This window comes from Microcebus murinus, chromosome 5 (genome assembly GCF_040939455.1).
Source record: "Microcebus murinus isolate Inina chromosome 5, M.murinus_Inina_mat1.0, whole genome shotgun sequence".
Lineage (NCBI taxonomy): Eukaryota > Metazoa > Chordata > Mammalia > Primates > Cheirogaleidae > Microcebus > Microcebus murinus.
Genome location: NC_134108.1, coordinates 107,066,397 through 107,082,670, shown reverse-complemented (window position 1 = coordinate 107,082,670; position 16,274 = coordinate 107,066,397). Strand labels below are relative to the sequence as shown.

At 54.8% G+C, this 16,274-nt stretch overlaps 1 protein-coding gene across 3 annotated transcripts; it reads left to right on the top strand.

The window, feature by feature from the left end:
* Positions 1 to 3,369: 3,369 nt before the first annotated feature.
* On the top strand, positions 3,370 to 14,342 carry PI16 (peptidase inhibitor 16). Of its 3 annotated transcripts, none has more exons than XM_012746851.3 (7): positions 3,370 to 3,597; positions 9,424 to 9,645; positions 11,587 to 11,696; positions 11,871 to 11,959; positions 12,540 to 13,073; positions 13,403 to 13,541; positions 13,920 to 14,342. In XM_012746851.3, the coding sequence occupies exons 1-6, from the start codon at positions 3,427 to 3,429 to the stop codon at positions 13,522 to 13,524; spliced, it is 1,248 nt and encodes a 415-aa protein (XP_012602305.2). In that variant the 5' UTR covers positions 3,370 to 3,426; the 3' UTR covers positions 13,525 to 13,541; positions 13,920 to 14,342. The 3 variants fall into 3 exon arrangements, with proteins under 3 accessions (XP_012602305.2, XP_012602306.2, XP_012602304.2); XM_012746852.3 differs by having other exon boundaries at positions 3,371 to 3,597; positions 12,540 to 12,638; XM_012746850.3 differs by having other exon boundaries at positions 3,371 to 3,597; positions 12,540 to 13,202.
* The last annotated feature ends 1,932 nt before the right edge of the window (positions 14,343 to 16,274 follow it).

Sequence of the window (16,274 nt, the reverse complement as noted above, 5' to 3'; positions counted from 1 at the left end):
GTGGCGGGCGCTCTCCTCGGAGCTGGGAGTCTGCCGGGTGCCCGGGGCCGAGGGGGCCAGCGGGCGGCGATGCCCATGATGCCCATGCCGGAGTCCCAAGGGCAGGGGGCCTCCGGCGTGCTGCCTGCCTGGTCCACAGAAAGTTGCGGAGAAGCGTCCGGGACATCCTGGCGCCCTTCCTCTGCTCCCCAGGGCCGGCATCCCTGCAGGGCACACGGCCCAGCCCAGGTCCCAGCGGCCTGATGTGGGGGCTGTGCCTGTGAGGCTCCGTGCAGTTGGAGCACTTCGTGGGAGCACCCTGCAGTCCAGGAGTGGAAGGGTCCTCACCCCAGAAATCTCCCCAGGACACCATGTTTGCACGAGGATTGAAGAGGAAGTGTTCCTCTTCCTTGGAGAGGAAGTCCTTCCTCTGACCAGGAGGCAGACATGGGGGCAGCTCTGGCGGGCTTCAAGGCTGTCCCCTCCTACTGCCTGGCGCGTGCCAGGCACACGGGTGCTTGCAAAGCGTGTGTGTCCGTGTGCCGTTGGACTGGAGAGCCCTGTGCTGCTTGTTAAATTGGTGCTGGGACAAAATTTAAGTTTAGAATGAAAGAAATCTGAATCCGTGTAATTTATGGCCCTCGGTTTTAAGGGTCATTGAGGGTGCTGCCATAGGAAGTGGGGGTGGGCTTGCCCTGTCAGACCCTTGTCCCTGCTCACCGGTCAGGCCGTTTCCCCACCCCCACCCACGTGTTTCCTGTTTGCCATGCTTTTTTAAATTTCCCTACCCCTTAGCCAAAAAGGTTTGCTTTCTTCTGTGCGTACGACCATCCTTTAATGCTGGTGATATAAGCTGCACTTTATTAAAAATTATCCAACAAACAGACAAACAAACAAAAAATGCTTGCCACATACAATATCACGAAGCCCCTACATTTTCTCCTGAGAGTTTTGTAGCTTTAGCTTTTATGTTTAGGTCTTTGGTCCATTTTGAGTTATTTTTTAGCTTTCTTTTTTGAGACAGGGCCTCACTCTGTTGCCCAGGCTGGAGTGCAGTGGCCCAATCATAGTTCATGGCAGCCTCTAACTCCTGGCCTCAAGCAGTCCACCTGCCTTGGTCTCCCAAAGTGCTGGGATTACAGGCATGAGCCACCGTCCCTGCCTATTTTGAGTTAATTTTTATTTATTTATTTATCTTTGAGATAGAGTCTCACTTTATTGCCCAGGCTAGAGTGAGTGCCGTGGCGTCAGCCTGGCTCACAGCAACCTCAAACTCCTGGACTCAAGCCATCCTCCTGCCTCAGCCTCCCGAGTAGCTGGGACTACAGGCATGTGCCACCATGCCCGGCTAATTTTTTCTCTATATATTAGTTGGCCAATTTTCTTTCTATTTATAGTAGAGAGGGGGTCTCGCTCTTGCTCAGGCTGGTTTCGAACTCCTGAGCTCAGAGCAATCCGCCCGCCTCGGCCTCCCAGAGTGCTAGGATTACAGGCATGAGCCACCGTGTCTGGCTGAGTTATTTTTTAAATATGGAATATAGGGTCCAACTTCATTCTTTTACATGTGGATATCCAGTTTTCCCGGTCTTGTTGAAAAGATGGTCCTTTCCCAGATTGGATGGTCCTGTTACCCTTGTCTGAAATCATTTGACCATATATGTAAGGGCGTGTTTCTGGGCTCTCTATTCTATTCTGTTAGTCTACATGTCTGCCGTTATACCAGTGCCATACTATTTTAATTACTGTAGCTTTATGGTTAAGTTTTGAAATCAGAAATTATGAGACTTCCAATTCTGTTATTTTTCAAATTGTTTTGACTATTTGGAGTGCCTTGAGATGTCATATGAATTTTAGGATGGATTTTTCTGTTTCTACAAACAATTATCATTGAGATTTCAATAGGGATTACATTGAATCTGTAGATTGCTTTGGGCAATATCAACTCCTTAACAATATCAAGTTTTGTAATCCATGAATATGGGATGTCTTTCCATTTAGTTGTGTCTTTAATTTCAGCAACATTTTATAGTTTTCAGTGTACAAATCTTTTTGCCTCCTTGGTTAAATGTATTGCTAAGAATTTTATTTTCTTGTTGCTATTGCAAATGGAATTGTTTTCTTAATTTCCTTTTGGGATTATTGATGATCAGTATATAGAAACAACTGATTTCTCTGTGTTGTTTTTGTAGCCTGCAACTTTGCTGAGTTTATTAGTTCTAATAGTTTTTTTGTGGACTCCAACTTGTTGTTTTTGTTTCTATTTTTACCTGGAGACCTGATTAAGGACAGGTTTTCTCCCCACCTTCCAAAGCCAGTGGGAAGGCTTTCTCTAGCTCCCAATTCATTGAGTGTGTGGGCTTCAAGATCCCAGCTGTACTCAAGAATATTGGTTCCAACTTCCCGTTTCATAAAGGCCAAGGCCTAGGTCCTGGCCATTATAATGCAAATGCATAGCTGCTCAGCCTATTTCCCTTCCAATACTCTCCCCTCGGAGGCCCTGCTACATCCTCAGCTCGCTCACTCTTCAGCTTTTCTACTCTCTTGATTTCAAAAACAGACACTTTATATTTCTACAAACACAGAGCAGGAGGGGTCCCAGCATCCCACTTTCAAACAAGCACGTCAAGCACATGCACTCAGAGAGGGCACGTGGAAGCCAAAATTCCGTCTACAGTGAAAAGTCCGATTCCAGAATACAGCTAGAGTGGGAAATGCCTCGGTCCCTCCTCCCATAAACAAGGACTGTGCCTCCCCACGGGGCTGGGAGCCAGCCAAGGGCCAGGCCACGTGGGGGGTTGGCTGTCTGCTGTTACTGAGGGGCTTCTATGCGCCAGGCAGCGTAGTAGACGCTTACTTACGTTATATCTCATTTAATCTTCCCTCCAGCCCTATGAGATAGGTACTATTATTGTCAGTGATTCATTCAGCTGAGAAAGCTGCCCAAAACACAAATAGGAAGGGACAGAAACAGGATTCAGACTGAGGTTGGTCCAACCTTTTACCAAATTCTCACCTTCCAAAAGCGTCCTCACATTGCTCAGTCCTCTGTGGCTGGGGTCTATGTGTTTTCTTTCCTCTTATCTGTCCTCAACGCCCACTGGGTGTGATCTGGGTACAACCAGCCGTGGCTCTGCAGAGGTTGCTGCGATTTGGCCCCTTAAGTATCTGTCCACAACTCAGGAGGGTCTGTGGAACTCACACAGCTCTTGGCCTGAGCCCCTGTTACCGAGAGAGAGGAGGCTTTTGCCAAGGACTCCAAGGGGAGTGGACTCAACTCTGGTCTGGACCCAAGGCACCCAGCCCTCCCCGAGACATTGTGTGAGCCAGGCTGGGCCTGCAGACACAGCCCCTGCCGCCCCACCCCGGCCAGGGTGGTGCTTGTGTGGGAAGGACTTTAAATCCAGCTGCCAGACCCCTGGACCAGAGAAGCAGAGAGGGCTGGCCACCATGCGCGGCGCCTGCAGCGTCCTGGTGCTTCTGCCGCTGCCGCTGCTACTGCTGGTGGCCACCACGGGCCCCGCTGGAGCCCTCAAGGACGATGAGAAGCGTGAGATGGTAGAGCTGCACAACCTCTACCGCTCCCAGGTGTCCCCGCCTGCCTCAGACATGCTGCAAATGGTGAGTGTGGCTGGGGCCCCCCCGCTGGGATTGAAGGGGTGCAGGGCAGGGCCTGCCACCAATCCCTCTCCCCACTTGCACCCCCCAACCCCCCCACCGCCCCTCCACTCCCCAGTGGTGCTGTAGCTGTTTCAGAATCTCAGAGGCTCATCTCTCTGGTCACTGCCTGAGTCCCTGGCATTATATAATTCACAGGACCCTATAGGCAGCCCCATTATACAGAGGAGGAAACTGAGGCTCAGAGGAACTTGCTTGGGGTCACACAGCTAGTAGAACCAGACCTGGAAGTCCCAGCTTCCCACTCCAATGACCCTTCCCCAGCGCTTCCCAAAATGCATGTGCCCTGGGAGGGGGCAACAGGGCAAGTTCTGTTTTTGTTTTGTTTTGTTGTTTTTTTAAGACAGGGTCTCATTCTGTTGCCCAGGCTAGAGTGCCATGGGCATCAGCCTTTAATACTTTGTGAAAACAGCCTTTCAGATGCCTTCCAAGGAGGTGAGAAGAGGAAGCAGGGCAGCAGGATGGGCCGGTGGGTCGATGGGTCCGTGGGGGGGGCGCCTGGGGGGGAGGCAGGTAAAAGGAGGTGGGGCCAGAGCACCATCCAGAAGCAGAGAAGGGTCTGAATCACACCGTTCGAATTGTCTCAGTCACCCACAAGACCTGTGATCTGAGGCAAGTCCTTGCTGACCCTGTTTCTCATCTGTAAAATGAGGTCATAATTAGAGCTACATATACATCAAGACGGATTGAACCTCACAGATACAATATCGAAGGGGGAAGGAAATCTCAAAAAATACACACAGCAGGGTATCTTTACATTAAGTTTGAAAACATGTAAAATACTGTGTATGTGCCGGTGAGAGACGCATGCAGATGTAGCAAACACACACACACACACACACGTGTGCGGACAGATGACAGAAGCCACATTGGGGCTGGTTACTTCCGTCAGGGAGGGAGAGCCACTCGATGGCAGGTTGGGGCAGGATGTCCACACTCAGGATCAAAGGAGATCAGGGAGAAATGCACCGCTTTCCTGCCCTCTGTAAGGGCTGAACTAGTCTGTCCCCTCCAGCCACCTCTCAGGTGGCCTTGGCAGTTGGTGGGAAGTGTCCTGAGAGCGAAGTTGCTCCTGGGGGCGCAGCAGCAGGCTGGGCAGGACCTGGGTTCCAACCTCGGCTCTGTCTGCTGGGGCTCAGCAACTCTTGGAGGGCCCCTCCCCTCCCCTCCCCTCCCAGAGACACCGGCTGGGCAGGTGCGCAGGGAAAGACTAGGAAGGGTTCTGCACCCCCCCCCCAGCACCGCCATTTGTGGCCCCATCGGCCTTAGCAACCAGGAAAAGCAGACAGCAAATCAGGAGCCCCAGATGCAGCTCTACCACCAGCTCCCGACTGAGGCCTAGGCCTCAGTTTCCCCATCTGTAGATCACTAATGCCCTACAGTCTTGCTGCACAGGCTGGGAGCTGCTTCTCAGACAGGGCTGCATCTAGGGCTGGGGCGGCTCTCTGGGAAGCAGTTTGGATACTGGGGATATTTATGCTGCTGCCTAATGGCAGGTGACATGGGGAGGAGGAGGCGGAGATGAGGCTGGTGAGCAGGCTGGATACATTGGGGACAGGACTCAAGTTCAGCCTCAGTGGTGACAAGTGCAGAGACTCTGGAGCCAGACGGCCCGGGTTCAAATCTTGGCTTATTAGCTATGTGATCTTGGCCAAGTTACTTAACCTCTCTGTGCCTCAGTCTCCTCATCTGTAAAATGGGGACGATAACACGGGAACATCTCTCTTTAGCTATGGTGGCTGTAGGATTAGATGAGTGAATATGTGTAAAACACTTAGAACAGTGCCTGGCACACAGTAAGTGCTCAATAAGTGTCTGATTAGCACAACAGGGAGGGGATCAGGGTGGGGCAGGTGGGGGCTATCCTGGACTCTGCCCTCTCCCTCAGCCTCCACATCTGATCACCACCAGTCTTACCTCCCAGAAGGTTCCATCTTCCTTGAACCTTATAGTCTCCTGCCCCGCTGCCCCCAACTGTCTTTGGCACAACCCATGGGTCAGTCTTGCACGTTTGCACCCGGGACTCCTAGGATAGCCCCTTCCTGCTCCCCAGCCCCTGCCTCCGCCATGAGAATGAATGATCCTACACTTGGCCAGACCCTGCTCAGAATCCTTCAATGGCTCCCGCTGCTCCCTACTGCCTCGGGATGAAGCTCCAGCTCCCAAGGGAAGGCCCTGTGCGTCCTGCGCCCTGCCCGCCTCGCGGCCTCCTCTCCTGCTCCCCTTCATTCTGCGGCGACCTGGTCAGCTCTTGCCCCAGCCACATGCCCGCTTCTCAGCTCGCCCCCACCGGGCTCATGCCGCACCCTTTGACACTTAGCGCAGTGCCTCCCTCTCCTCCCTCGGCTGGGCCCTCTTGGGGCCCCACAGCACAGTTGCATGTCTGTCACTGGTCACATGGTGGCCCAGCTGACTTTATGACAACGTGAACTTGGGCATCTCTGTTCTTGCTGTTGCCCAGGGCTGGCACGGTGCCCAGGACTGTTGAATGAAGGAAGGAATGAATGGACTTGCTTCCCTATGGTGACCGATGGCCCAGGTGGGGGAGTGCCGGGCTCGCGCAGCTCGCGGCGGGCACCAAATGACCCCGGAAAGCCTGAAGACCCAAAGCCTTGGCTCTCTAATGGCGGGACGTCAGGCATCGAGTCCGTGCAGATCGCAGCCAGGCTCTCCAGGGACACTGAGTTAGGCAGAGCCCTGTGTCAGGCTTCAATAGCTGACACGTCTCTACTGGGCACCTACTACGCACCAGCACCATGCCGGACGCGGGGGTACCTCGCTGCCCTAGCCTGAAGGAGCTTGCAGTGTAGCCGGCAGCCCCGGGGGTCATTCAGACACCCTCATCCTGGTCCCCGGCACCCCACCCCTGTCTCCCACGAGAGTTGAGAGGACCTTGGGGACCAGAGATTTGGGACAAAGGTGTCCAGAGAGGGAAAGGGACTCACTTGAGGTCACAGCAGTGGGGCTATCCCAGCCGGGCGCTCCCCGCCCCAAGCCAGGCAGCTGCTTCTAGAAGCCAAGAGTGGGTGGCGAGCGGGTGTGGCCGCACAGCGCCCTCCCCTCAGGGTCACCCAAGCTTTTGGCGCAATATGGGCCGTCTGGCTCTGGCGGCTGGCTGGGCCCCCAGAGGGTGGAGCAAGATTGCCGCCAGGCCATCGCTTCCCGGAGAAGCCAGGGACAAAGTTTAATGGGATCCAGGCCTGTCTCCTCAGCCCTCGCGGTGGATGCCTTGTTACTCCCTCTTCCCACCCACACGCAGCCCGTCCTCCCAGCCAGGGACACAGAATCTCAGAGGCTCCGGATCGCAAAATGCCCCTCCCCCGTCTCACCTGAGGTCCCCACTGGAGAATTGTTTTGGGATCTGATAGCTATGGAGTCGCCAAGGCTTCCAAAATAGGCCCCTCAGCGAAGGGCCTACGACGCTGAGAGCTGGGTGTCCTCCCTTGGGAGGACTGCCTGGAGGGGCAGAGGCACAGCCCAGGCTGTCCCAGGGCGCGTGGGAGCCGCGAGGGAGAGGACAGCGCTGGCTCTGCTGGGGGCGGGAAATGGCTGGGCAGAGCACCCGCCCCTCAGCATCTCGCTGGCAGCCTCGAGGCAGGGGCCCCGCTGCCGCCCTTTACATGGAAGACCGTCACCAAAGCTGCCACTAGCGCCACCCCACTCAGTCTCCCAGTGCCCCGGGGCAGTTCTAACAGGTTAAATGTGCAGGTTGCTGTTCCGAGGCCACGGAGGAGAAGATGGAAGATCGGGGTGTGGGGGGCAGCGGCAGGGAGTGGCTTGCTGCGCATTTCCCCAGCCCCCACCCCAAGTTCTGAAATGTCTAGGGGAGAGAGATTGCAGCGGGGGACGCGGTGGGGCTCCCGAAGGCAGAAATGCGTGTGCTCCCTTGCGTGCCTTTCCCCTGGTGACCCACAGACCCAGGGCTGTGCAGAGGCCGGTCTCAGTGCCGTCCGGTAACGGGGTGTGACCCTGGAGGGTGTGTGGTGTAGGAGGGCCTGTCGCGGGTGGTTGTGCTTGTCAGTTCCGATTTCACGAACTAGAAAATGCTTAGTGTTCCGATGTCAATAGACTCCGCTCCATCGTGGCCGCCGTCCTTGGCTTCAGGAGTGCAGCCAGAGCTTGCCAAGGGCAGGCAAGGCCATTTCCCCTGTGCCCGAGTCCATCCGCGTGGCCGCACTGCCTGCCGTGCCTCCCTTAGGCCCGGCCCAGCCCGTACCGCCAGTGACCGGGGCTCCTGAAGACATCTTGGGCTTTCTAAGGTGGGATAAGGGAACTTTTCATGCACTGAGTTTTCTTTTTGGAAACACATTTTCAGCAATCCATTTTGAAAGAATTTTCATTTACAGCAGAAGTTGCCCATCAAGATGAGTCAGAGCTGGTTTTTAAGGAATTCTGCCTTCAGTGGGGGAGGGGGAGGGGAAAACAGTCGTTTTTTGACTTTCAGACCTCCTCCCCACTTTCCCTTGTCTCAGGCACTCCAGACACTACTTGGCCACACCAGTGCAAATGAAGTGATCGTGTGTCCAGTTCAGTCCACTGAGGGGAACTTCGATGTCCCTTTCAGTGGCATCTAGTGAAAAATGAAAAAATTTGAAACATAATTTTCATAGAAAAGGATGCATTCTGTGTTTTCCTTCTTAGGTATCAGAAAAATCTGGCAGATATATTCAACTTGTTCAAATAATTACAAATTAAAACTAATGTTTTTAAGTTGCATTGGCTCTTCTTAGGCTTAAAAATTAGATTATAACAAAGAATTTGTTCTCAAGTAGCTTGAGTGATCAGAGATACTTGGAATGTTTTAGTACCACAGATCTTTTTCTGTTCCTTGTGGCTTCACGAAAATTTAAGGTTAATTTAGATTTTTTTGTTTTAAGTTCTTTTACTTGAGGCATAAATTGTAGCCCTTGTTCTTTTTGATAAATATGTCCTGGATTCATATAGTGTGAAATTTTATTCTTGTACATATCTTTAATTAATGTACTTGTAGAATTACTTCCAGTTTTGAATCACTTTACTGGATTTGTTTGTTTTGTTTTGTTTTTTTTGAAACAGAGTCTTACTCTGTTGCCCGGACTAGAGTGCCGTGGCGTCAGCCTAGCTCACAGCAACCTCAAACTCCTGGGCTCAAGCGATCCTCCTGCCTCAGCCTCCCGAGTAGCTGGGACTACAGGCATGCGCCACCATGCCCAGCTAATTTTTTCTATATATTTTTAGTTGGCCAATTAATTTCTTTCTATTTCTAGTAGAGACGGGGTCTTGCTCTTGCTCAGGCTAGTCTTGAACTCCTGACCTTGATCCATCCTCCCGCCTTGGCCTCTCAGAGTGCTAGGATTACAGGCGTGAGCCACTGCGCCTGTCCACTTTACTAGATTTTTTTGTAAATAAATCACACCTTCTAGAATCTCCTCACTTATGTTTGTGTGTAATAGCAAAAAAGAAAAAGAAAGAAAAAGAAGAAGTTAAGCAATCTGTCCAAAATGGCACAGCTGGTGAATGGTCCCAAGTGTGGTCCACGCCAAGGCCTGCAGTGGCATCCTGCCACCTGCCCACAGCAGCCCTCCCAGAGCAGGGACCTGTTCCCGGTCATGGCCAAGAGTCACTGGCTGAGGGGAAGTGGGGGCAGGGGAGGAGAGTCTCCAGCTTCCAGAGGCCCAGGGACGGCCTCGACCTTCTGCGCACATCCCACCGAATCTGTGGGCATCCGGCCTCCCTCTCCTGCCTCCACCGAGCCTGAGGCGACCTCCCCTCCCTCCCGCTGTCCTGCAGAGATGGGACGAGGAGCTGGCCGCCTTCGCCAAGGCCTACGCCCAGCAGTGCATATGGGGCCACAACAAGGAGCGCGGGCGGCGCGGCGAGAACCTGTTCGCCATCACGGACGAGGGCATGGACGTGCCGCTGGCCATGGAGGAGTGGCACCAGGAGCGCGAGCACTACAACCTCAGCGCCGCCGCCTGCAGCCCGGGCCACATGTGCGGCCACTACACGCAGGTGCGGCCGGGCGGGGGACCTCTCCCTTCTCCGCAGGCAGCGTCACTTGGGGAAGGCGGCGCCCTTAGGTCCTTCATAAACCCGCCTTCCCCCTGCGGTTCCTGCGCCGTCTCCGCCTCTGACCACCCGGCTTCTCTACCATCTTTTGAAAACCTAGGCCGCCCTTCCTGGCCTTCTGATACTGAAGAGACCCAGGTTAGGTGGCACTGGGCCTGCGTCCTGGCCTCAGTCACGCAGAGCCGTTTGTCCTACAGCAGATGCCCCCAGCTCTGTCTCTTCCCTCACTGCCACTCTTTTGTCGTCTGCCGTGGTGTCTAATCTGCTGCTTCCAACCTGCCAGGAACTGATAAAGCAAATTGACAATTTTGTTTTTCTTTTGCTTTTAAAAACTATGTGTAAAATAAGAGCAAAGTGTCCCCGAATGAAGGATTCCAGGAGGCTTCTGACAGCACTTCCTGTCCCTCACAGTCACTTTTTGCTGGTGGGGCCACATGTGGCCTTCAGATCCTTGAGTGTGGCCTTTTGACCAAATCCAAATTTTACAGAACACTCGGGGATCTGGAGGCCACAGGTTCCCTACTCCTTCTCCCCCCAAATGCTTATTTGACAGCAAATACAATACAAACGATAACATGACAAACAAAAGAGAAAGAAGCCCATTATCTTCCCGCCCACACCCACCAATTCCGTTTTTCAATACCTCTTTTGTGTGGTATTTTTACTCGTAATCTTTAGGGAAGGAAATCCCAACAGCACCCACCCATGTCAGGAAGTTGGGAAGGTCTGGCACCCTCCCTGCCCTCTTCCCCCTGCACCCCCGCCGCGGCCACCTCCCTGTGTCCCCACCCATTTGCACTCTGGGGTCATTTCTACCTGTAAGATGCTCAACCGCGGTATCTGGTGGACCCTCAGCTGATTTGAGCAGTGATCCCTGAGCAGACTGGGCCTAGAAATAGCAGGGAGAGGCTGCCGGCCTCACCCCATGGCAGCACATGACTTTTTATGTTTTATACTTAAGACAGAAGTCATTCTAGCAGCTAGGAGACCCACACCCAGGAACAGCCAGAGCAGGTCCCTGCTTACCGTGATTTGGGGAAAGTTCCATTTCCACAATGGCTCCCTGTTCCCTTTCTTGGACTTTTTTTTTTTTTTTTTTTTTGAGACAGAGTCTTACTTTGTTGCCTGGGCTACAGTGCCGTGGCGTCAGCCTAGTTCACAGTAACCTCAGACTCCTGGGCTCAAGCAATCCTCCTGCCTCAGCCTCCTGAGAAGCTGAGACTACAGGCATGCACCACCATGCCCGGCTAATTTTGACTATATATATATATTTTTTTTTTAGTTGGCCAGTTAATTTCTTTCTATTTTTTAGTAGAGATGAGCTCTTGCTCTTGCTCAGGCTGGTTTCGAACTCCTGATCTTGGGTGATCCACCCTCCTCAGCCTCCCAGAATGCTAGGATTACAAGCGTGAGCCATCACACCCGGCCCCTTTCTTGGACTTTTCTTGTTGCTGATATCTAAGATTCTACCTTTTGAGATTCATTCCTTTGGATATGCCCCTTGTTTAAAATGCAAGAGCCTCTAGGAAGAGCTCACAGGAAAAATTCATGAGGATATATCAGAGCCCTGGAGAGAAGGATCTGAGAGGTAAAGGGCCTGGTGAAGTGGCGTGTGCAGTTGTCACGGGAGGGCAGACTGTTCTGGACAAACTCTCCCTTCCCTCCCCTATTCAGTTTTGTCCTGAAGTTCCTTTGTGGAAGAACAAAAAAAAAGAAGGAAAAACTACATAACAATGTTGTCCTGCAGCTGCACGTCAGGGACTTGGATCATAGGCTACGGGGTGCTTCCTGTCCCCAGCCACAGAAGGCCGGTACAGAGAGGGACAGCAGGAGGGGCCGTGCTGCCCAGTTCGGGGCTAAGCTGCTCGGTTTGCCCTGCTTCAGGTGGTTTGGGCCAAGACAGAAAGGATTGGCTGCGGTTCCCACTTCTGTGAGAAGCTCCAGGGTGTGGAGGAGGCCAACATTCAATTACTGGTGTGCAACTACGAGCCCCCGTAAGTGCTGGGAGGAGGCGGGAGTGGGCAGGGCCAGGAGCCTAGGGTGGCCCTAGGGCGGCCCAGCACGTTGGTGGCGGGTAGGCAGCAGATCCCCCAGGGGCACTTCAGATAAGGGGTGTGTATGGGGGTGGGGAGGGACCTCTCCCCCAGCATCCTTCTCACCTCCTGCAGGGGGAACGTGAAAGGGAAAAGGCCCTACCAGGAGGGGACTCCGTGCTCCCAATGTCCCCCGGACTACCGCTGCGAGAACGCCCTCTGTGGTGAGTGGGGGTGGGCGCCGGGAGGGAGGCACAGAGAAGGGACGCGATGCCGACTGGGCAGGGACGGCCGGGCGGTTGCCACCACTGGGGCCCTTGGCGGCTCACTTTGTCCTCCATGCACAAGCCACCGTGGCGCCCTGTCATTCCAAGCGACCGGACTCCAGCCCTTCCAATGGAGGGCAGCAGAGAGTCCAGGGGCTGCCGGGCAGGTGGGCGTGGCCAGGAGGAAGGGTCCGGGGGGAGTGGGCGTGGCCAGGGCTTCGATGGGCGGGGCCTGCGGTGCGGTGGGCGGGGCCTGCGGTGCGGTGGGCGGGCAAGGGCAAGGGCGAGCTCTGCGCTGGAGAAGTCCCCCAAGAGTGGAAGTCCGCGTGCAGAGGACATTTGGACAAGGAAGTGGGCGGAGGAGCAACTGTGTCATTAACAAGAAGTAATATTATTATCCATGAGGGACATCCGCTGGAGAGGTGTGTGTGTTCGTGTGTCCTGGTAGGCCATTTGGTGGCCTCACCTCGGCCGCAGTGGGGTGAGGAATATGGGGTCCTGCTGGCAGCATGATGCCAGTTCTTGTCTACCTTATCAGAACCCGTCGCAAGCTCAGAGGATGCTCCAGCCTTGCCCGGCCAGGTCACCGAGGCACCATCCTCCCTGGCACCTGAAGCCCCAGACTCTAGGAAAATGGGTACTCCTTCTTCCGCGCCAACAGAGGTCTCAGGCTCCCTGGAAACCAAGGCTCTGCCGGCTGTAGGAACCGCGGCCCCAACTTCCTTAGAAACGGAAGGCCCCTCCTCAGTGGCAACAGAGGCCCCGCCTTCTGTAAAGACAGAGGTCCCTTCAGTCTCAGCAACTCACGGCCTGCCCTGGTTGGATGAGGAGCCCGCTACCTTCCCCAAATCCACCCATGTTCCTATCCCCAAATCAGCAGACAGCGTGGCCAGCAAAACCAGAGCACCCTCCGTGAGCCCAGAGAAATCTCTGCACCCCAAGATGTCCCCAACAGGGACAGGGGACCCCCTACCCTATGCCCAGGAAGAGGCTGAGGCTGAGGCTGAGGCTGAGGCCGAGTTGCCTTCTAGTGAGGTCTTGGCCTCAGATTTTCCAGCCCAGGACAAGCGAGGTGAGCTGCAGGCCATACTGAACCACATGGGGCACACCTCCTCCAAGTCCCTGCCCAATTTCCCCAATACCTCTGCCACCGCTAATGCCATGGGTGGGCGTACCCTGGCCCTGCAGTCATCCTTGCCAGGTAAGGCCTGTAGCATCTGCCCTACCCTCCTGGCCCAGCATGTCCGCATGCTGCCCCCAGCGGAGGTGGTCTGAGCCTGGCGTGGCATGTGCCCTGAGTAGGAGCTTCCCCTGGCTGCTGCCCACCGTTTGCATGGCGGGGCAGGGGGAGGTCGGGCACAGCCATCCTCAGGCTGAGGCAAAGCCTCTCTCTTCCCGCAGCTGCCGAGGGCCCTGAGAAGCCTGGCGTCCAGTCGGGGGTGAGCTCGGGCCCTCGCCACGTATGGGACCCTCTCCCGGGACTACTGCTATTGCCTCCCCTGGTGTTGGCTGGAATCTTCTGAAGGGGACACACTCAAAGGCAAGGCGTGGTGGGGGCCCTGGCCTTGTGCCCACTCTGGATTGTCTTTCTCCAAGTGAGAGGCCGCCGCTTCCTGGGCAGGTTCTGCCCCGTGGCCCAGCAGCCCCTTCCCCCAGCTTCTGGCCAGATTCCAGGCAGCGCTCGTTTCCGCAGGAGGCTTCCGCAGGGCCGGGCCCTGGGACTGCCCCAGGAGTGCCTCTGCCTCTGGGGAGGCCCAGCCCTCAGCTGGCCGCAGGCTGTCCTCGGTGGGGCTCCTGTGCCCCCCGCCTGCTCTCCCTGAGACAATCTCAGGCTTCCCAGGAGCCCGTGTCCTTCCCAGTGCTGGCCTCTTCGAGCTGAGTCCAGGGCTGTCCCCAGAAGTGTCTCTTGCCTTCCCAGGGTGAAGAGATCAGCTGTCCTCCTGCCACCTTCCCCACCCTGTCCCCAGCCCCTCAAACAAGATGCTGTGTGGCAAAGGCCCTCTGGAAGGGAAAGGCTGCAGGGCATGAGCCTCGTCCGTCCGTCCATCCGTCCGCCCACAGCATCCTGGAGGCTCAGGCCGGGCCTCCTCGGACCCCGAAGACTGCAGGGCCAGCCCTCCTGCCCCTCCCACCCGCGTCCTGGGGCTGAGGCAGCGGGGGTTCTGGGGCGCTCACTGCCTGCCTGGCCTGGGCTGTCCCCGAGTGCCTGTGTCGCTGGGGAGGGGGTTATACAGGGTAGATGAAGGACAAGCGCCACCCAAGTGGGGCCGTATGGGTGGGGGTCTGGGAGGAGGGAAGGGAAGCAACCCTTGACTCTTGAATAAAAGCCTGTCTGGGAGTACCCAAGTCTCAGTGCCGGTGACGGGCGGGAGCTGCAGGACAGCTGGTTAGGAGGCTCCGCTCAGAAGAGGCTCAACTCTTCCCCTTACCAACCTGTGACAACCGTGCCTTCTCTCACATCCTTCTCCCCCAAACACTCCATTTAGTGTCTTCTCTTTGGGCCACCCTTCCTTTCCTTCCTGTGGCCCCTCACCCCCACCCCTTGACCACAGGTGGCCAGTAGTAAGGAGGAAGGACTGAGGGAAGGCCAAGGGTGCTGGGCTGACTCTCCCAGCTTCAGGAGTTACCAGAGGGGCCTGGGTGGGTTTGGGGCCCAGGATCAAGGCGTGGTGTGCTGCCACCCAGGTCTGTCTGGGACACAAGGTCACAAACGCACCACAGCAAGGCTCTGCCCACCCCTGGTGCTTGGAGGAGTCCGAGAAAGGGCTCTGGAGTCCCTAACACCCCCTGGGGGAGCACAGCAGGACTGTCCCAAAGTGCTGAGGACCAGGAAAGCACAAGTGTGTGGGGGGAAGGGAAGGGGGAGCAACAGCAGTGGCTGGGGGTGGCGAGGGGCATAGCAACTGTCTCTAGGCCAAAGCAGGAGGGGGAGCAGTTAGACAGGACGCCATCCAAGTCAGGCTTGGGCTGGGAGCTGATCTATTACCAAGGAGATCACTCCTCACTTTTTCTTTCTTTTTTTTTTTTTTTTTTTTGAGACAGAGTCTCGCTTTCTTGCCTAGGCTAGAGTGAGTGCCGTGGCGTCAGCCTAGCTCACAGCAACCTCAAACTCCTGGGCTCAAGCAATCCTCTTGCCTCAGCCTCCCGAGTAGCTGGGACTACAGGCACGAGCCACCATGCCCGGCTGATTTTTTATATTATATATATTAGTTGGCCAATTAATTTCTTTCTATTTTTATGGTAGAGACGGGGTCTCGCTCAGGCTGGTTTTGAACTCCTGACCTTGAGCAATCCGCCCGCCTCGGCCTCCCAGAGTACTAGGATTACAGGCGTGAGCCACCGCGTCCGGCCACTTTTTCTTTCTTTTTTTTTTTTTTTTTTTTTTTTTTGAGACAGAGTCTCGCTTTGTTGCCCAGGCTAGAGTGAGTGCCGTGGTGTCAGCCTAGCTCACAGCAACCTCAAACTCCTGGGCTCAAGTGATCCTTCTGCCTCAGCCTCCCGGGTAGCTGGGACTACAGGCATGCGCCACCATGCCCGGCTAATTTTTTTATATATATATCACTTGGCCAATTAATTTCTTTCTATTTATAGTAGAGACGGGGTCTCGCTCTTGCTCAGGCTGGTTTTGAACTCCTGACCTTGAGCAATCCGCCTGCCTCGGCCTCCCAAGAGCTAGGATTACAGGCGTGAGCCACAGCGCCCGGCCTACTTTTTCTTTCTTTATACATTTTTTTTTGTAGGTCTATCAAGATATAACTCACATAAAATTCATCCATTTAAAGCATGTAACTTGGTGGGGCATGGTGGTTCGCGCCTGTAATCCTAGCACTCTGGGAGGCCAAGGCAGGAGGATAGTTTGAGGTCAGGAGTTTGAGACCAGCCTGAGCAAGAGTGAGACCCTGTCCCTACTAAAAATAGAAAAATTAGCCGGGCATGGTGGCGTGTGCCTATAGTCCCAGCTACTCAGGAGCCTGAGGCAGGAGGATCACTTGAGTCCAGGAGTCCAAGGCTGCAGTGAGCTATGATGACACCACTGCACTCTAGCCTGAGCAAGAGTGAGACCCTGTCTCAAACAAACAAAATGACCCCCAAAGTATGTAATTCAATGGTTGGATTGTATAACCATCACAATTTTAGAACATTTTCATCATCCCAAAAAGAAGCCTCCTCCTCATTAGCAGTCACTCCCCATTCTTCTCCAACCTCCCCAGCCCCAAGCAACCACTAATCTATTTTCTATCTAAGTGGATTTGTCTATTCTCAATATCCCATT